The sequence below is a fragment of the Leptonotus elevatus genome, chromosome 12, assembly GCF_054856555.1.
Source record: "Leptonotus elevatus isolate MCC_2025b chromosome 12, RoL_Lele_1.0, whole genome shotgun sequence".
NCBI classification, from domain to species: domain Eukaryota; kingdom Metazoa; phylum Chordata; class Actinopteri; order Syngnathiformes; family Syngnathidae; genus Leptonotus; species Leptonotus elevatus.
The window spans coordinates 20050065-20071451 of record NC_141250.1 but is presented as its reverse complement, the minus strand read 5'-3'; the positions used below and the strand labels follow the sequence as shown (position 1 = coordinate 20071451).

The window sequence follows — 21387 nt, the reverse complement described above, 5'->3', positions numbered from 1 at the left end:
ATAATTAGACACGTTTATACAGAGCTTAAATCCATTAAGAGGCTTCACGTTCATGTAAACGAGGCACTGATCAATTAGATATATAGCGCGATAGCAGCTCGTGTTCAGTGGCAGTTCCGGGCACGTGCGCCACGTGTGGCCACACGGCAGCAACGCACATGAAGCACAAATAATCCTTAGTTATTGAATTATTTTTCTATATTTCATCTTTTTTATCTATATGTTCACCTTCATTTTTTTTTATTTACAGTACTTTTTAGTCTTTCAGTCCAGATACGTTAAAAATGGCACTTTACATACTATATATTTTTTAATCTGATAAAATGGAATATGTAATTATATTTATTTATTTATTTATTTATTTATTTATTTATTTATTTATTTATTTTTCATTTATTTATTTATTTATTAATTTTATTTTTATTATTTTTTATTTTTTGCCGTTTCGCTCAGACCTAAACCCATAGGAGTAAACAGTACAGTGACGTGTCCTATATGTCGAGTTTGTAATGACTCAAGTTCAGCTATGGTATAGCGAAACAAGCACTCACGCCTGTTATGAGGTGCGAGTGAAGTGCGACTTAACATTCTTGATGACCTCTCATGTGCTGGCAAGGTGACGAAACCAAAAAGGTGAGGTCTGGCACGCAGCATCTGCTATTCGAGCTAGAATGTTTTCGTTTGTTCCGCTCGAAGCTTCCTAAAATATTTTGTTGCAGCTTCCTCATGAACAAATAATTACGTTGTGCTTCCGCTCTACCTTTTTTCATTGTGATGTTTGAATAGTCCACCTTGATGCTTCATCTCAAGGCCACATTGAGAATATGCATTATGCTCGCTCACATCCCTCTGTCGCTTTTTGTCTGACTGATGAAAGAGTCGTCTGTCCTCTGTTCCCAGGTTGGTGCGTGTTTGATGTGCCAACACGTACAGCTCAATCAAACGGGCTCGTGTGAAACGGATGGCACGGCACCGTTATGGGACATTTTGGGGTTTTACCATCTACAGTGCTTGTTTCCTTGTTTTAGTTTTTGCCATTTAAGAAGGTGGCCAGAGAGGATGATTAGCACGGTTGCTAATTGACCCAAGTATCTTTGAGAAGAAAAGTTCTTCAAACATCCTAACTCCGTTACTCACCATTCCAATTTGGTCCTGTAGCACCATCTGCTGTCGGCTGAACTAAACTACAAAGTGCCTTCGGGCTCTCCTTGCGAACGTCATGGCTGACCCGTTTTCTGGGTTTGGTCACATGATGTTTGCAATGTGAGCCTGAAGGCACTTTGAGCTGTGAGTTAAACTTTTTATTTATTCATGTTTTAAAACTGATATTGCATACCTGAAAGTTCATATTTTGTCCATATGTTCATAATGAAATAATAGATTAGAAATTACTCACCAGGTAACTCATTCACTGAAGCCACCCCCTTCACTCCCGGCTGTTTTACTGGATTTTGGACAGATTTTGCAAGGCCCACGTAATATTGTGTTTTATTGCTATAAAAACTTGGAACCTACCAAAAGGAAGATTAGAGTCTCTTCTTTCATCAGGAATTTTTATTTTTTTTTAGATCTGTTTCCGTTCTGCAGCAATTAGCATTGGAATATAGCTAAGTTTAATTATTATTCATGTTTAAAACACTGGGCAAAATAGCTTTTTACAACATGGACCTGGGGATCTCTTATACTCTGCAGCCACCTGCTGGCCGTTTTTGTAATAACTACCATTGCTTTAAGCTTTCTCTTCAGTTCAGAGACTGCATCAAAGCCTTCTGTATGCAACTAGCACACATTTTAATAATATTTTCTTGAAAAAAAAATTATTTAAATTTTGAATGTTTTTTTAAAGAAAAAATTACTAAAAATTAGGGGCGTCGGGCAATTACAATTTTTAAACGTAATTAATCGCACGACTTCACTAGTTAACTCGCGATTTTTTAAAATTTTTACGTTTAATGTTTTTTAAAAGAAAAAAATATTAAAATTAAACAAAAATTAATTGCATAATAAATAAATAAAATTAATCACAAATTTTACATCTGTTCTAATACAAAAAAAATCAATGTTTGCATACTTTTGTTTGGGAAAAAATGTAAAACTAATAGAAATAGTTCAAATTAATTTTTTACATCTATAGCCGTCAATGGCAGTGAATTAGTTAAAATAGAACGTATATTTATGTAATTTTGGGAGCAAATCAGTTAATTACTTGGACCAAATTTTTCCTTTTACTTGAGTCATTATCTTGTAAGTAAAAGTGCTCCTACTCGAGTAGTATTTTTGACTACTCTACCCACCTGTGCTTGTTAATGGGTTAATGTCACACAACAGTCCAGCAGTCAGGCTGGTGATGTCACCCAATCGTCCGACAAATCAGATGACGTCACCATCTGTACAGCTGTGATGTCACCGACTGCCCCAAACAAGCTGAGCTTTGACAGAAAGCCTTTTAAAAAACATTTGAGAGGCCTTGATTTAACAACGGGTTAAATTGGCTTCAGAATCCAAACTGACGGCATTTGCACTAAAACACAAACTGCAGAGCGCTCGCTTAAAACGTGCGATCCAAAGAATCTCGGTTCAATGTCCAGCTTGTGGGACCCGATATTCAATCCGAGGCAGTTTGCCTCCAATGTCAAGAAAAAGGTCAACAATCTTTCAGCCGTGTCCAAAGTCAAGCAGATTGACTTAATATACGACCCAAAGAAGTTCACGTCAAACGTGAAGTCAAAGGTGAAGCAAGTGACCCTGTTTTCCTACGTGAATAAAAACGTACCAATATCCCAATGGACGGCGGTTGCATCCACTTATAGGACACAAATGTGGAACTGGCTTCAGAATCTACAGAAAAGTATGTCCCCTTAACATCCAAGCTCGAGCGTGGAACAATCGCCAACCTCAGGGAACTTGCTTCTCATTTGGTTTCAGTGTACGACACTTGCAATCAAAGTGAAGGCAAAATGCAGGAAGGAAGATGGAGTATCTTTAGGAACTCATCTTTGACTATTGCTCTACAAACACATTCTGATCTTACTTCATTGGACAGTTTGGGACCAAATGAGGCTACCTCGGCTTGCAAATTTTTTTTTGAGTTTGCTGACGGGGTGGACAATGACAGGATGGACATTTTTCGGCTCATTTTAGCATTGTATGACCACATGGAGGACCTTCACTTATCAACATGATTCACTGAGCAAGTTGACTGTGACCTGTTTAATAAATACATTTTGAATTTCAGATTATTTTCGTTTATATGACAGAGTGGACATGCTGAGTTTAATTAACATCCAATTCACCAACATTCACCCCCAAAATAATCTCAAATCTGAAAGTTTCCATTTTTGGTCAAGCGACCACACTTTATTTTTGTAAATTAACTCCAAGCAGTGTACATGCAAAAAGCTAAATTTGTGAACTTGCTGGCAAGGTAGTTAATGACAGGGCGGACATTTTTGTGTAATGTTAGCATTTAATAACCACATGGTGGCCATTCACTTAACAAGATTCAGTTAAGCTAATTTGAATTTCTGACAAGTTTTTATATCTATTGATGTTTCATTACGACAGAGTGGACAAGTAACATGTTATACATGCCATACCATGATGACAATTATGAAACAAAAGTAAAAAATAAATTAATTAAAGTATCCTGCAACTAGCCAAAATGCCGGTAGTGACGTCATTGAAAACATCAGAGGATTTCTTAAAGGGCCCATTTACCCCATTATGGCAGGGTGGACAACAATTTCAGTGCAAAATAGTTTTGATAATAAAAATATAATACACATGATCACAATGACTATTTTTCAAACAACATGCTGTGTACAATAAAAACATACAAACAGATCTATCTTCTTTTTTTTTTCTTTTATTGCTTCTTGGATTTAGGCTGAGCTAACATGTTTCCAGCATGCAGCCTGTTTTGTTTTGTTGAATTAATTTAAGTGGAACTCCGTTTTAAGATGTGTCTATTTCCAGATGGTCTGAACGGAAAGTGTCACTGGCAACATCATTTCGCAGAGTTGCCTGTTCTTCCAAAGCTAATTGGATTGGCGTTCCCTGAGACTCGTATGCACTCCTGTAACCTGCATGTCCGATTAAAAGGCGGAACCTCCTACACGGAATCCCGATTGGAAGAAGCCATTCAAGATTTTGACTGAAAGGCATGCCCTGACAGAATTGCTTAAGATTAATATAGTCAACAATTATAAACATGGACAACAACTGCATACTTCTTCCTAACAATGGGAAAAGTGGTGTGCAATAGTAATCATGTAAAAAAAATAATAATAATAATGTGAAAGTAATTACTACAGTTGTCAATTCAACTCGCAACTGTGCCTGATGAAGTGACTAGACAATGTTTATACTGCAATTGGGTACTTTTTAGCACCCGTTCTTAGTGGTTCAACCAACCATCATCAAATGAGAACCTAGGTCATGAATTATAACTGCATGGTGCTATATAGCCCACAGTAAAATCGTGGGTGCTGTATAGAACTGTCACCTTTCAAAAACAACAACAGGTGTACATTGGTGCTATATAGAACCAGGTGCAATAAACATCCGAGGCACCTTTATTTTTCAAAGTATATTAACGGCAGTTTCATTTTATTTGTATCCTTAAAGTCATCCTATTATTAGAAGAGTAGTCAGGTAATTAGTTTCAGGGCAAAGATAGAGCAGGAGCTGAAAGAGTGCAGGTCACGAACGCTGTATTTAGGCTATCAATGGCACTTGAGTCCAACTGGGTGATTGGATCCGTCAGCGGCTCTCCGATTGGCTGCCCGCCGCGTCAATCAAACGGCCGCGCGAGCTGGTTGGTGCGGACCCAGACTGATCGCGGCGCGCGCAAGCATCGTGATGCAGTCTTCGTCAAACGTTCTTCAAGTGGACTTTACACATCGCTTCGGAAGCGACGTCGAGCGTGTTCATGGATTCCACCACGTCGTCGTCGTGATTAATTAATTTTGTTCGTCCTCCCCCCCACGCCGCAGCGGAAGCATCTCCCTCTCCCCAGTGACCTCCGCGGCTCTCTCCTCCGCAGCCATGGGCACCGTGCTCTCCATCTCCCCCGCCAGCAAGAAGGCGATAGACAGCGAAGTGTCGTGCGACGCCACCTGCAAGGGCGACAAGAGCCTCAAGCGGCCGTCCATGTTCGTGTCGCTGTCGTGGAAGAAGCTCGTGTCCAGCTCGGCTAAGAAAAGCGCCAAGAAGGTGACCCCGAACCCGAACCCGAACCCGAACCCGACGTGCGCTCAGGTAGCCCAACGCAACCACGACAACATCCGGAAAAGCCTTCAGAGCGAGGAGCGCAAGCAGCGAGCGCCCATCCCGGTGCCGGTACCCACGGTGCCCACGCAGAACAACAACAACAAGCCGGTACCGGTACCACCGGCGGCGGCGGCGGTGCAGAAGCAAGGCAGCAGCCCGTCTGTGGCGTCCCCGCGGCGGATAGTGATCCAAGCTTCCACCGGGGAGCTGCTGCGCTGCCTGGGGGACTTCGTGTGCCGCCGCTGCTACAAGCTGAAGGAGTTGAACAGCGGCGAGGTGATCCTGTGGTTCCGCAACATCGACCGGACTCTGCTGCTGCAGGGCTGGCAGGACCAGGGCTTCATCACGCCGGCCAACGTGGTCTTCGTGTACCTGCTGTGCGAGGCCACGCTGGAGGAGAGCGTGAGCAGCCCCGCCGAGCTGCAGGGCGCCTTCCAGACCTGCTTGTACCTGGCCTACTCCTACATGGGCAACGAGATCTCCTACCCGCTCAAGCCCTTCATGATCGAGGCCAACAAGGACGTGTTCTGGGAGACCTCGCTGGGCATCATCGAGCGGCTCAGCGGCAAAATGCTGCAGCTCAACGCGGACCCGCATTTTTTCACGGAGGTCTTCCAGGACCTGAAGAGCCAGCGGGACTGCAGCGAGGCCAACCTGGACCGCTGACGCAACTTGCGGGCTCACGGGAAAAATACGGCAAATTGAAACATCGCAGAAGGGCGGCTTTGAATGTAAAAAAAAAAAAAAGGCCAATCGTAAAGGCTGGATATCGCTAAAGATAGCAACGCGGCATTAGTGCGTTTAGACAAGCAGGAGAATTAACGACTCGTGCATGCCATCGATGGTGTATAATTGTCCTCCCTTTTTGTTTTGTTTTGTTTTGTTTCACGTTTCAAACGACATTGGAATGCTAATGCCATTCGTAATTAGGGCGCAGAGAGTGCCGGAGGTCCAAAATAGCGCAAACGCTGAGCTGTCCAAGGTACTGACCTCTGCATTCGCACACAGCCCCAACCACCCCCCCGCCCCACTGCTACAGTGGCGCCTTGAGATACGAGCTTCATTTGCGGCATCGCCACGCTCCCAACTCAAAAACATCCACTTCTCAAATCATCGTTTCCCCGATGAAATGTGTTTAAATATCCATCGCCTAAAGGGTTATAACAGTGCTACCGTGGATGCTAAGTGTTAGCCCGGCGATTATGTTCTCAAGTATGTGTTAGCATTAAGCTAGTTTGCGAGTTGAGTTCACTGCCAACATACAGCGCCATCTACATTTTGTTGCTCGCAAGTAAAAAAAAAAAAAAAAAGTGTATCTCAAGGGGCCACAACACAGTGATTTAAAAAAAAAAAGCTTTTAGCACTGTATTCTTATTAAATAATTTTCAGTTGGCAATCTGGAGGACAATACACATATTGATATTTCCTTTTGGATATTAGAATAGAATCTTAAAATGTTAAAGAGCCACACAACTGCATGGCTATTTTCATACATAGTAGACATTTTAAAGATGATAAGAGGAGGATTTCATCCAAACAAGCTAGTCAAGGTATGTTTTATATTGCAGTTGATTGTCTTTATATACAGTGGAGCCTTGAGATAAAAGTTTAATTTGTTCCATGACCGCACTCTCATCTCAAATCAAATCATCGTTCCCCATTGAACAAAAAAAACAACAACTGGAAATCTAATAACATTTGCACTCCATAAATCTTCTTCTGTGTCGTTTTTGTGGTTGGCCAGATTAATGGCACAATAGCGCCACCAACTGAATTGTCCTTGCACTACAAGGACACCAACCTAAATTGTTGGCATCAGAATATTTATTATAAATGTGGTGCCGCCATCCAGTTGTGGGGGACTGTCAAATTTTTGCTCGTAAAATCGGCCAAGAATCTCAACAAACTTGTAAATCAAGGCACTCGTATCTTAAGGCACCACTGTATTGAGAGGAATGTATTTTTGTTGTTTTCCAAGAAAATACTTGGACAATCTCATACGTGCCAACTGTTACATTGTCTTTGCCTGCTACGATATCGTTTACCTCGTTCATGTGTTATTTGATTTGTGGGCCAAGCGCAACAAAAACACACAAGAATGTTTTTTTGTTTTTTTGGAGACTGACAATATGTAAATAGTGAATGTGAGTCTTGACTGTTGTATCATTGTGTCAGTTTATACAGTATGAATTTATCACATGGACCTGAAAGCGACTTTATACACGGACAACAAACGGTAGCTTGGTATCGTCATCGTGTATTACCTCATCATCATTTGTATGATGTCGTGTTGTGGAGTGGAATGTCATGCTGCTATTTTTTGCACACCCGTCAACAAAACTTGGATGTTTTTGCACATGATTCATGGTCACGTACCAAAAATTCCGCCCAGGCGCTGGATTATTTGCCGTTCGTTTATGAAATTTGCAGTTACGGATTCAGGACGATCAGATGTGAACTCCGTATTTTGTACAGCTCGTTTTCCAATCCGACTGGAAAATGTTAGTACACGCTGGTAGTGAACCGCAAGTCAATTCTTTCTCGCTACATGTTTATACAGTAAATGGTCAGTGCAGTCATTGTTTATGGTGACCAGGGTGAAATAAATCCTTTCAAAGATTTTCTCTCGCATGTTTCTTTCGTGACGGTGTGCACCCTGGACTGGTCTCGAGTACATTTGCACGGTGTACCATTCACACCTACGGACCATTTGGAGCTTCCTTCGCTAAGACAAAGTGGACGCCACATGCGTCACTATTAGGCAGGAAAACAATGTTAATCATTCAAGCCAATCAGGGAAAGGGGGAGGGGGGGTAATCACACTACTGTCAAAGTTACTATTAAATACAGTGAATATATATATTGATTGTGTATGAATGTTTCACTAGTGTATAAAAGCATTTCAGTAGTTTGTGTGAGAGCATTTCAGTAGTGTGTGATAGGGAAAAAGAAATATCAGTAGTGTGTGAGAGTGTTTCAGTTGTGTGTAGTGGAGCATTTCGATAGAGTGTGGGAGAATTCCAGTGGTATGTGTGAGAGCATTACTGTGGTGTGTTGCGTGAGTGGAAAAATCAATGTGTGAGAGTGTCAGTTTTGTGCATTGGAACATTTCAGTAGTGTGTAAGAGGATTTTGGTAGTGTGTGAGATTTTTAAGTAAGTGTGAGAGCATTTCAATAGTGTTTGTGAGAGTAGTTTGGTAGAGCTTTTTAACATTCTGCAGGTGTGAGTTCTTCAGTTATGTGTGTGAGAGCAAACCAATCGTGACCGAGTGTGTGTGTAAGAACATTTCAGTACCGAGTATACGAGCAAAAACACTATCAGTAGTGTGTGTGAGTGAAAAAAAAATCATGAATGTGTGAGAATGTTTTAGTTGTGTGTGTGAGTAAAGATGTTATATTTGTTTTTTTAAAGCATTTCAATAGAGTGTGAGAGTGTTTAAGTTGTGGGAATGAGAGGAGAAACATAATGAAGGAAGTGACAGCGTTTCAAGTGTGAGAATGAGAGGTTTCTCGTATGAATGGCTTGTAGGGTCGTGTTGTTGTGAATGGGGAGGTCTGGCCCATGTGGGCTGGCGGCTTCCTTCATTTGATTGGCTCCGTTCTGCTGCAGTCTCAAAACTCTTACACCCTCCCTCTCTCACACGTTTTTCTGTTCACAGGGGCTGCTGGTTTCTATTCACAGGGCAAAAATAGAAGTTGCGACAAGTGAAAATAAACAGCACGAGAAAGTAGAGAACGGCAAAACGCCAGTTTCACCAAAATTCTGCACGATTCAGTCCGTAGAATCCGCGACGTAAATGCGTGCCGAATACTTCTCGAAGGCTGCACGTCTCGCCTTGTTTCTCAAATGTGCTGTGACTTCATTGCAGATCCTGCAGTAGTCTTATGTAAGAGGCTGCCTCCACTATTAGCATTCAGCTCAGGTCTGTCTGTCTTTCTTTCTATCTGTCTGTCTGTCTGTCTGTCCTCTCGCTCGCTGCATTTTTCAGCTGCCGAGTCGCTATAGTAACGGCCAGAAGTGAATGAGAGCCAGACAAAGTGTGAGCAGCTCGGAGCCGACAGCAAGTTGATCCAGTGCGCAACCTGCGTGTCGATAAACACCTCCGGAGATAAACATTCCGTCATTACCAGATGCGGCGAATGTCGCGAGTGTGAAATGGGATCAGAGACGCGAGCATTTTCCTCATGCCAACAAAAGAAGGCAAACGTCACCTTGAGGGCAGACTCAAATACAACAGAGAGATGAGATGGAAATTGCGGGCGCCAAAACGCTAAAACACCACATTTTTTTGTTTGAAAAGGGCAAATATCGGTCGACTAATCTGTCAGGACTTAATTATTATAACTACTAGCATTTTTCTACCACTCATATGATGACTACTACTTGTAGCGCAACTACTATTACCACTACTACTACTACTACTACTACTTATTACTACAGACGCCACTTGTATCACAACCACAACCGGTGCAACAACCAACACCACCACAACAACTACTACTAATAATACTACTACTAACTACTACGGCTATCACATCTACTGCCACTAATACTACTTCTAACAACCAGTATTAATACTACTACTACCATGGCTACTGGTATTAATACGTCTTGTATTACCACTAGTTCTATTAATACCACTATCATTACAACAACATCTAGTAATACTAGTACTACCACTCCTGCTACTATTTTTACCGTTAGCTCTAATAATTATACAACTGCTGCTACTATGAATACAGCGAGTGGTGATACTTTTAAAATGACTACTGGCACGATAATAGATTACTACTACAACTACTACTATTACTACTAACACCACTAACACATCTAGTAATACGACTATTACCAGTACCACCCCACTACTGCTATTACACCACTACTAGTGCCACCTCCACTGCGACATGTGATATATGTACAACCACTAACTCTACCACCGCCACATGACCACTACTACAACTACCACCACCATTACCACTACTACTTTTACCACTACTTCTACCACTTTTTATAGCCTTTAGCTCTTCCAGGCCGAATACTACGACTCCTACATGTACTAGACTAGCACTAGTACCATCATCATCATCATCATCATCATCACTACTACTACTTCTACTAAAGAACACTAAAAGCAAATAAATGCGATTTACTCTTCCACATATTTGCAAGTAAAAAGTCAAGGTTATTTGGGATCACACATAAATAATTTTTATACCAAGGTCAGTGAAGTCTTCTGAGCAATAAAGAACTGATTGCTACATTCATATACGGTATATTATGAAAAGCAGTAAAGTGTATTTATGTCTCCCTCGTCACAAGAGCGGGGGGGGAAAAAAAGAGCCAGCAAACGTAAACAAAGTATAAACAGACGACACCTCATTGGGATTATTTCTATTTTGCCGTCTTGCCCGCTAATCTCTTCAACGGGATTACTGCGGTGTTGACCCGTTTGCTTGAAAGTGCTGAGGTGAACTCGGGCTTCACCGACCAACTTCCTTTTTTTTATTTCATTTTCAAGTTATTTTCTTTGTCCATCGCCCCATTTTTGCATAATGTTACATAACTTCCGTCTCATTTGAATTGAGACATACATTATGTTACGCAACATGCTCCAATTCGTTTCATTCAACCGCACACCTACAAACTGCCCTTTGGTGTCTTTTTTTTCTTTGAATTTGCCGATGAATCATTTCGCAGTGCATCAATCTGCATCCCCATTCATTCATTCTTTTCTTTTTTCTTTTTTTTGTCTTATATAACAGACCAAATCCAGTCATGGATTTTGTTAAGCAAGACGACGAGCGCTGTCATTTTCAGCCCATTTGGGACCCTTTGCTACATTTGCTCTCATACTGCAGCAAAATGTGTCTTGCATAGCCTGGAGGCTGTCCCAGATGTAACAAACGCACACTTTGATTTCTCGCTTCACTTTCAAACTCCACCTCTCCCTCCCTGGTGTTCACGAGTCTATTTCCGTAGCGTGTCGGTGCGCCGTTCTAATTAGTTAGCATTCTCTCCAGATGGGCGAGTGACTCATTGACTGCAGTGTTGACTTGACACTCAGCCACGCGAAGCCCACGGAGCGTCCCCCGGCCTGTTTCCGACGAGAATGGCGCTCGCACACTCAAGACCTAGTTTTGCTTTCACGTAACGTGTGAATCATGATTAGTCAGAGGAGGAAAATGTGAATGAAAAGTATAATTATGATTATTATTATGTCAAGGTCAAAAGGTAGTTATTGTGTGTCTATATGGGATTGCTTTTTTATGGTAAAAAAAAAAAAAAAGAGTTGTTTTTTTTAAAAGCTATGAGCGGTTGCTTAGCCGTTTTTTGTCTCGAGAAATGGACACAAATTTGAGACACACAAGTGCACTTCAGACCGCCACCCCTAGATGGCATTAACAAACTTCACAGCATGTGACCGCCATCAATTCTCATTGGTATCCTTGCAGTGGAAAAACAGTAACAGTTGGTGGCGCTAACGCACCATCAAGCTGGTTTGCCAATAAACCTCACAGAAAAAAGAACTAGAACGGACAAAACATTCAGTACAGCCGTGTTTTGTGCCACATAAAATCCAACAAATCTGTTGTAGTACCGAGACTGACCTGTGAGAGGCAGCATGGTGCCACTGGGCATCAAAACGGACAGAAAAAAAATTAAGAAGAAACTGAACCCAAATAGAAGAAGCTAGGCTAACTGTTAGCTTGTTTGGTAACTACACCATGGTTGTAAACGCCTTTCTTTGTCATTTCTACCATGATGATTGACTAGTAAGATATTATCTAGGATACAACATGCAACCACCAATGAACAAGGCAAACTAGACACTGTAAAGAAAGGCCAAAAAAGAATGACTCTGTGTTAATGTGCTAAGTCAAGCAGTGCTAAGTAGCACTGCTAAGTGCTAACTGTTTCTGTAGTAGTAATTTTGCTCTGCATAGTCAGCACAGTCAGTCATGTCAAGATACCATTTGTACAAATAAATGTATTAATGGATACGTAGATCTTACCAGAAATACATCTGAATTGGATTGCCGTTGTTTCAGAGGTGCTGAGTAAAATTTCCAGATCCAACCAGCAAACTGCTAGTGAGCCAAACCAAAACCTTTTATAGCAAAGGTAACAAGGGTCGTACCATGTTTGAGTGTGGGGTACGGGTACCGTACCGTTTTGCTCAACTTTTCCTTCAAATTATATTTTATAGGCTACAATAATTCATGTTGCAATAAAGTCATAGTAGATTTACATAGTCATCCAAGTATGTTTTACACGTTTATTATAACGATGCGATGATGATGGTTTAGAACAAGGGTGTCCAAACTGCTGCCCGGGGGCCATTTGTGGCCCGCCATTCATTTTTCAGCTGCCCGTGGCATATATGAAAAATGGCATTTGATACGGCCTGCAAAGCTAGTTAAATAAATAAATGAATAAATAAATGAATAGGGTGGAGGTGAGCAGAATGAAAAGGGGGAGTGTATATATACACATACATAAATAAATAAAGAAAGAAAGAAAGAAATAAAGAAATAAATACATACATACATACATATATGCATGCATTCTTACATACATACATATATACATAAATAAATGAATAAATAAATAAATCTCTCTCTCCCTCTTGCTCTCTCTCTCTCTCTCTCTCTCTCTCTCTCTCTCTCTCTCTCTCTCTCTCTCTCTCTCTCTCTCTCTCTCTCTCTCTCTCTCTCTCTCTCTCTCTGCGGCTTGCAAGGAAACCACCCACCAAGTGTTATGCAAGGGTGCTGATGAGGAGAGTTGCTTAGCAGCAACAGTTTAGGTGAGATTAGCGGCATGCGTGGTGCAGCCTTGCAATTAGGACCGCTTTGCTATTATTAACTCAACCTGTAGTCAACCTCAACCTTGTCGCCATGATAGTCTCTTTATTCAGCTGGAACACGTGTAAGTTACATTGGAGTCATTTCACTGAGTGTGGTTTTTTTTTTTTTTTTTTTGCTTCATTGTACTGCAAGTGTCGCATGCGCACTGCAGACATTTTGGGGTTAATCTGTCATTTGCAAATGCATCCAGCCTCTATATCTGTCCTGTGGGCACCTTGTTATGTAATACAACTTCCGGTGATGAAGTTACAGCGCTACCATCTGGTTGCAAGGTGGACATTGCGAATCACTGCAAGGCTTTGTCAGTAGTACAATAAAATAAAAGCAAAAGTTAATTTCAAGTCAAAATAAGAGTAAAGAACTACAATTTGTATTTTTTTTATCTGAAATTGTAGTGTAATGACAATATTGGGAATAAAATGAGAAAAAGAAGAATATATTAATAGATTAATTAAAAAAAATAGAAAGAAATAATATAGTAAAATAAAAAGAGAGCAAACATCTTTAAGAATCATGCAATCATCAGGTGCGAAAAATGAGAAAAATAACTTATTACTATTAGTAAAAGTTTTAAAAATAGCTGACACCCGTCAAATGGCTTTGCAGTGACAAGAACAGGAAAAACGACGTTTTTCAAGTTACGAACGTACACTGAGGACCACCTGGACTATTAAATACGTCACGTGAGGTGTTTATTGTCGCGTATTGGCCGCACGATGGCGCCAGTACTCTACTAATGCAGCACAGTTATTTATTTGTATGCAATTGGCACAGAAAACATACAGATACAGGTATGAAACAGAAAAAAATACCATTTTATTCTCCTTTCAGACTACAATAAGGTATATTTTATACAAACAATCCCTATTGGTGATTTGGTCAGCCCCCACATGAATGCTTGTGGAATTTCCCCAAGAATTAATCAGGTATCTACGTCATCCATTCAAACTTTTTTTTTTATTATTATTATTAGTAGTAGTAGTAGTACTAAAATAGGGCATGTCTAATCATTATCTCAACAGACAGTGTACAGTGCTTGATAAATTGATTAGAATGTTGAGAGCATCATGAAGTGCTTTAATGTAGCCTCATAAAGGAGATATTTCAAACTGAATTCAGATTTTGTAAACAAATTTAAAATAAAAAATAAAAAAATCACACAAAAATAAACCAGACATGAATCAGACGTAATATTAACAAGGGAAGCTATTATTATTATTATTACAGTACAATTTGACACCTTAATAAATTAATATTGTGCTTAGTACTGGTTGTGGGGGTTCAAGATCTTCATTTACATTTGGTAAACAGCGGTGCTGTTAATTTTGGGTTCATTTGACATAAAGGTTCAAGTTAAGTTGTATTTAACTTTTAAGTACAATAAAACTGTTTATTTTTAAACTTGTAGGTTCAATCTTTATTGGTATTTAATATAAATTCCACACACACATAAGTAGATTGTTAATATTGAAACTGTGTAATGTTACAATGATTTGAAACAAACTTGAACTTCGTTTTGTTTAACTGATATAGGCCTAATGTATTTTCAAGTTGGTCATGATGGATGGCACTTGGTGTGTTTTACTCCTCTTTTTTTTCATCCACTGCAAGTACAGTCAGATGTATTTAAAGTTCATGTTTAAAAATACATTTGCGTTTCAATATTTTCAAACTTGAATTGGTTAATTAAAGGTGGAGCAGAGACTACAGTTTTCAAACTGCAAGCTTTCAACGTATGCTTCGTTTCACTTCTTTAAACTGCAAACTCCACATTAATTTAATAAGCAACATTTTAATCTACATTTAAGTAGTGTTACATTTATTTGAATATATTTAAGTGCTTTGTTATGTTATTGTTCCAATTGTGCGTACGTTTATATTGGGTGAGTATTTTAACGTTTCCAAACAGTTGGGTAAAAAAAAAAAACAGCCCAAATATGGGTCAAAAGGGGACCAACCACTACTTGGGCCAAAAAAACAATGTTTAGTTTTTTGTTTTTTTGATTTGTACAAAACAACTCAACAAATTGGATTGTTTTGTTTATAAATGCTCAGATTAGCGGTCTAGTCCGTTTTTATTTCACCCAACTGTAATTGTAGTATTTGGAGAGATAACTTTTTTTTTTTCTTCCTCGGTGGCACCAAACTGGCGTTAAATTTTTGCCAACCACCCGGCAGCGCGCATCTCCGTTTCCGTTGGACCCCGGAAGCGCGATCCTTTACCTGCGTGACGTCATTAGGAAGCGACGACGCGGGCAGTCAGTTGTAGTGATTATTAATGTTGCTGAGCGTGTTGATATTGTTGACGCAGCCGATGTGGCTCGGGGAGACGGTGGCGAAGGGGCCGGGGGTCTGCAGGCTGTGGCCCGGGTGGTGGTGATGGTGGTGGTGGTGGTGGTAAAGGGCGGCCGACGGCGAACTGGCGGCCCAGTAGGAGAAGCCCGACGGGCCGACGGCGGGCGCCACGTGCAGGTTGAGTTTGGAGATGCCCGAGAAGGGGAGGGGCGAGAAGTTGCCCTGGAACTTGTAGATGGCCTGCTCGGTGGGCTGGCACACTTGGGCCAGGCCGTGGAAGTCGAACTTGTAGGCGTAGCGCTTGCCGTGCACTTTGGTCATGATGTTCTTGTCGTAGTAGTAGCGCAGCGCCCGGCTCAGCTTGTCGTAGTTCATGTTGGGTTTGCTCTTGCGCTCGCCCCAGCGCCGCGCCACCTCGTCGGGGTCGATCAGCTTGAACTCGCCGTTGGTGCCCTCCCACGCGATGCACGACACGTTGCTGCTGTCCGACAGCAGCTCCAGCAGGAACTGCCACAACTGAATCTGCCCGCTGCCTGGAAGGGAAGAAAGAGCGCGAGCGTGAACGCGACTGGACCGGCCGCGCCGCGGGATGGTTCTAAGTTGATGTGATAATAATTGTCATAATAACTGTATACAACAAAAAAATAATAGTCATGATGATGAGGATGACGATAATGACAATTATAGCAATAGAAATAATGTTTAAATTCATGAGGAAATTATTACATAATAATTAATAATAATAGCAATAATTGTAAAAATAGCAATAACGATCGATGATGATGAGGATAAATAATGATAAAAAAATTGATGAGGAGGAGGATGTAGGCTAATGAAGCATTATGCATTTTATTATTTACTTTTCAATTACTGGCGCTATCAATTTAATAAATGATTTAATGATTTGCCTAATTGCATTTTATTTTATCTGAATTGTCTTCAGCCAAAATTTTAGTCTTACGTTTTTAAATACATTTTCGTGTTTTTTTTCTGGCCGTGTTAGTTTAACCATAATTTATTAATGACATTAGTAATTATATTTTATTTGTTCTTAGGATAAATATAGCTTTCTATTCTTAGAATTGAACTATTGATATAAAATGTTCTTTTTCATTTCTATTGTTCACTTTCTGCCCCGTTTTCCCAAAGCGAAATATGATCCAAAATAAATCTCAGAGATTTTCACTGAGCTTAACATTTTGCAGATATATTCCATTTTATTTTATCATACAATATCTGAAACATTTATTCATTGATAGTTTTATTTATTTTTATTGTTACTATTATTCCTAGTAGTAGTGAAAGTATTTTTTTTTGTCTGACAGCTTTTTCCAAGCGCGAAATACGATCAGAATAAATTACAAACGTTATTTAAGGATTTTATAAAATGTTAATAATTGTAACAATATTCATTTAAACAGGACCATCGTGGCCTCTTACCTTCTGCGTGTGCCATTGTTTTCGTTATTTTTTGTTTTCTGACTGGTGAAAGTCAAAAGTAATATCTGCGCAGTAATAATGAAACCAAATAATAATTATTGAACACGCAAAATGGGACGAAAGCTGATGATATAGACTAAACTCACAACATGACATAAAATTTATTCGGAGCATAGGCTATTTCTATTCTAATATTTAGACTATAAATCAATTACCTTTTTGTGCTCCAGTATTGATCGGACCCCAGGATGCTGCTTTGTTGTCTTTCAGCAAATTTTCTGTCGGATCTGAAATCAGAAACGAAAAAGGACAAATTCCATGAAATCACTCTTGACCCTTCATTCGATTTTCGCTTTCACTCATGACTAAAAACGCCTCGAAAAAGCAACCCAAAGTATGTCCTAACAAAAAAAATTGCAATTGGTGGCGAAATGTGAAAAGAAGACTTTCGCGGTCCGAAGTGCTGCGTGTGGTGGTCGTGGTGCCGAGTGAGGTCTGGCGTTGGCCCGGGCGGGTTCGGGCTGTGAGCAGCCAGGAAACGCGTCCAGGAAGACGGATTTCCGATTTCCGACAAAAGAGCGGACGAGCTCGCAGATTGAAAAAAGAAGGCGACGACGGAGGCAAAAACGTCGCTCGCCCGCCCGAAAGCTTTTCTATATTCCCCCCCAAACAAAAAAAAAAAATCTTTCTGGGGGGCCAGAAAGGACGCACCTGAGAGGAACATGTTGAACACGAGCTTTCCACCGCACTCTCTCCTCATTGTGCTCACTTGTGCACAAAAGGCTTGGATTTCATTTGCTTGCTGCTGGCGCAGGAAAAGCGCATTTTCATTAAACTTTATCTCCCAACTGTGATCTGGAATAAACGCGAGTGGACAGATTGAAGTTTCCAGGCAACTGTCGCTGGCCCCCCATCTCGGAGACAATATTCAGACAGCAATTTCCTCTGCTGCATTGCTTTAATTAAAAGAGCAATTTACCTCTGTCAGCCCGCCTCGGCGCCCACAATAAAAGAAGGGGGGGGGGGGGGGGAAGCGCACACGGGGCGATCGAAATTGGGCCCTTATCAATCCGCCATCGCAGTTTAATAAAGTCGCCGCGTTAAGATCTGAGTTTCTATGGTGAATTGAAGTGTTTGACATGGAAACCAGTTCACGTCTTGCTTGATTTTACGCCTCTTTTGCTCTCTGCAAACAGACAGGACTGCAGTTTGGCCGGTATTTACCTTGGAAAACACGCTCGGGTGGACCTCAGGCAACAAACCTGCTGCTGCTGCTCAATTGATGCGTGTCACCTGAGAGAATAAAAAAAAATGGGGAAAAAAAGCATACATAATAATAGGATGCAGATGGACAGTGTTAAACAGAAACAGGAATCCTCAAAAGTCGTTTTTTAATTTTTTTTATTGTAAATAATAAATAAAAACAATGCTTAAATACGGGGAAAAAATATACTATACATGTTACATGCATGTTTTGGAATAGAAAATCACTTAACAAAAATCATTGCAAATGTATAGTACTTGAAAAATGCATTGTACCGAATTAAAATAAATAAATAAATAAATCAAGCCACAGTAAAATGCAGTTTGAACATTTAAATGAGGGATCCTTTTGCTTACCACTAGAGGGCGCTCACATAACACCAATGGTATAGCCTTACTCATAAATCAGCAAGAAGTATTTATTTTTGTGAGAATCATTGTATTTGTATCAACATTAAAAATTTCAAAACATAAAACTGCAGGCGGGGAGTTAAATGGCGGCCGGGGGTGTCTTGTCACATTTTTAACTCATCACGTTCCAATGAAAACTTCCCATGTTTTAATCATGTGATAACGGTTTGTGATCATTTCCACGATTTAACGCGAAACTTATTGCGCTTAAATGTGAAACGTTTTACATTGATGACATCAAGTTACAGCATAAAACCATGTTTTAATGTGAAACTTATTCCGTTCCAATGTCATAATTTATCACATTAAATTGCGAAAATTATCACATTAAAATATAATAATTTTATGAAATTTTTCACAATTTAACGTGAAACTTAAAGAATATATTTGTCATGATCATTTATCACTTTACAATGAAAACATGCCATGTTTCCATGCGAACTGATAGGCTATCATGTTAAAACGTGAAAATGACATTCAAATGTAATCATTTTTACGTTTTTAACATGATTTTTTTTTTTTTGCGCTTTACCGTGAAACTTTAACACATTTTTACCCGAAACTCTCATGTTAAAATATGATCATTTACCCGTTTTAACGTGAGAAACATGTCACATTTGAGATAAATGATCACATTAAAACATCAAACATCAAAAGTCAAAGTGTAATTATGGTCCACCTGTGTCGTCCGAGTGCTCTGCAAATCATTCATCAAGTATTGAGTGAGCAAGCACATTCGTTTTTGCATCAACATTGTACAAACAGCCCTCGTGTGTTTCTTTTTCTTCCCCCCCCCCCCCCCCCCCCTTCCCACTCCCACAAGTGCTGAAGGCCCGGCAGCCTTCAGCACGAGTCCAGGACGGCGCCCTGTCCGCGGTGCTGACGGTTTGTCTCCCGCATCCCAGACTTGCTTTAGCTGCCTGTGTCCAAGTACACGTCGCAGGCAACTTAAAACAAGCCTCGAAGGCTGGACAGCATCCGCTTGATCACGTGATCCATCGCCTTCCAGCGTGGAAAGAAATCCACCCAGCGTCGCAAAAATCTGCCCCCCCCCCGCTAGAAAGAAGCAAGAGTTAGCGTGAGCGTAGCTTGCTTTGGTCTATAACGACGCGGTTCCGCAGACAGTTGTGTACCGTCCGAGTCCCTTAAATGTCCCCGGCAAACTCACCTTTGCCAATTTGCGGTCCGAGTGGCACCTGCGCCTGAACACCTGAGCGGCGTCAGTCCTCGTCGAGTGACAAGCAGAGCAGCCTTTAATCCGTCCTGCGGAGGAATGTATATTTGACGAAGGTGTGCACTGTGCACACAGTTACACATTTATTAAAATATCCTGTTTTTTGGGGTGTGGGACTGGGAGTTGATGCAGGCTGGTGGGTGTGTAACACGGACTCGCACGTCCTGGACGGTGGGAGGGGTGTGTGCATTCGTGTGCGTGTGCGTGTGTGTGTGTGTGTGTGGAGGCAAACACACTCCAGGATGCAAGTGTGTGACTGTAAAATAAATATGATTCTGCCACATTAGAATAGCCAAACAAAGGATCAACTTTTCATTCCAGTTTCCGTTTTGAACTTGAAGAATTAAAAGAAGGGCTCATGTCACGCACAAAAAAAAAATGCCTTCGCTGTCTTCATTGAAATCACGCGGGGTGTCATGAAAAATGAATCTAGCACAATAACAAAACCGTGAGGTCGGAAAACAGTTGGTGACACAATAAGTTGGCTCGTTTTGTTGAAAACAACCCAGAAAGTTTGATCAAAATGGCCCAAGTAGTGAATCCGACACTTTTTGACCTTTTGACCCGACCATTTTTTTGACAGCATACACCAGCAGGAGAAGTGCCTTACAATGTGTTTTACATTTTTAAAACTGCTGGGTCAAAAACAACCCAATTTGGGTCAAAAATTGGACCAACTGCTAAATTGGGTCAATTTGACCCAATTTTATGGGTTGTTTTGAACAGAACAACTCATTTTTGGGACAGTAAAATTGACCCAAGCTACTGGGTTGGTCCAACTTTTGACCCAGCAGTCTTAAGGGTGTATAAAACCCCTATAAGATGCTGGGTTAAAAATAACTCAATTTTGGTATTAAAATAATAATAATAAGAAGAAAAAAGAACAGACCCAACCAAACCACTTGATCCAATTTTTGACCAAAATTGCGCTATTTTTGACCCATTGGTCAAAAGTTGGGTCCAAAGTAACCCAAAGTGGGTGAAATAGCTGACCCAAAGTTGGGTCCAAAAGGGAGCAAGCCAATGGCAGGTTATTTATATACTCTAAAAACAGCTAAATCAAAAATAACTCAAATTGGGTAAAAAAAAAAAAGGACCACTAATTGAGCCGATTTGATCCAATTATTTGGGTTATTTTGTGCAAAACAACCCAAAAATACGGGGTGGTTTTCTATAAAACAACCTAAAAAAAATGGTTTGTTTCGAATCTCTCCATCACACTCCAGTGTTCCATTGTGGGCAAAGATTGTGGATCTGTCCTTCACAAGTCGCATTGACTAATTAGTAGGCATTAGAATGCAAATTAAAAGTGCTGGAGCACAAACAAAAAACAGGCTGCGAATTTCACAACAGCTACTACGAGAGATAATACATGAAATATTAGCGTTATTTCGTTTTCATACACTACAAACCGAAGCAAAACGACTCAAATGCAATGCGAAATAGTTCCTTTTGCAGTAAGTAGGAATTGTGTCATAGCAAACTTGGCTACGCTAGCTAGCTAGAGGCAAACATAGGACACACCCTTGTGCTGCCCCGAGGTCTGCATGGCGAGACTGAAGCAGACTTTGAAGAAGCGAGTGAGCTGCTTATTATCTTAAATGAGT

At 40.6% G+C, this 21387-nt stretch overlaps 2 protein-coding genes and 1 long non-coding RNA gene across 3 annotated transcripts in view; 1 reads left to right on the top strand and 2 right to left on the bottom strand.

Moving 5' to 3' along the window:
- LOC147164968 (uncharacterized) overlaps positions 1-12361 on the bottom strand; it is a 55507-nt gene extending 43146 nt beyond the window's left edge. The window contains exon 1 of the long non-coding RNA XR_015096671.1: positions 12286-12361. This is a non-coding gene — a long non-coding RNA (uncharacterized LOC147164968). The remainder of the gene's footprint in view (positions 1-12285) is intronic.
- Positions 4853-7892, top strand: cdk5r2b (cyclin dependent kinase 5, regulatory subunit 2b (p39)). The gene has a single exon (XM_086091895.1). The coding sequence runs from the start codon at positions 5047-5049 to the stop codon at positions 5935-5937; it is 891 nt and encodes a 296-aa protein (XP_085948021.1). The 5' UTR covers positions 4853-5046; the 3' UTR covers positions 5938-7892.
- Positions 12362-13533: 1172 nt separating the features above from the next.
- On the bottom strand, positions 13534-18083 carry fev (FEV transcription factor, ETS family member). The gene is made up of 3 exons (XM_086092068.1): positions 17584-18083; positions 17088-17159; positions 13534-15965 (listed from the first exon to the last, which is right to left on the bottom strand). The coding sequence occupies exons 1-3, from the start codon at positions 17630-17632 to the stop codon at positions 15397-15399; spliced, it is 690 nt and encodes a 229-aa protein (XP_085948194.1). The 5' UTR covers positions 17633-18083; the 3' UTR covers positions 13534-15396.
- Positions 18084-21387: the final 3304 nt, after the last annotated feature.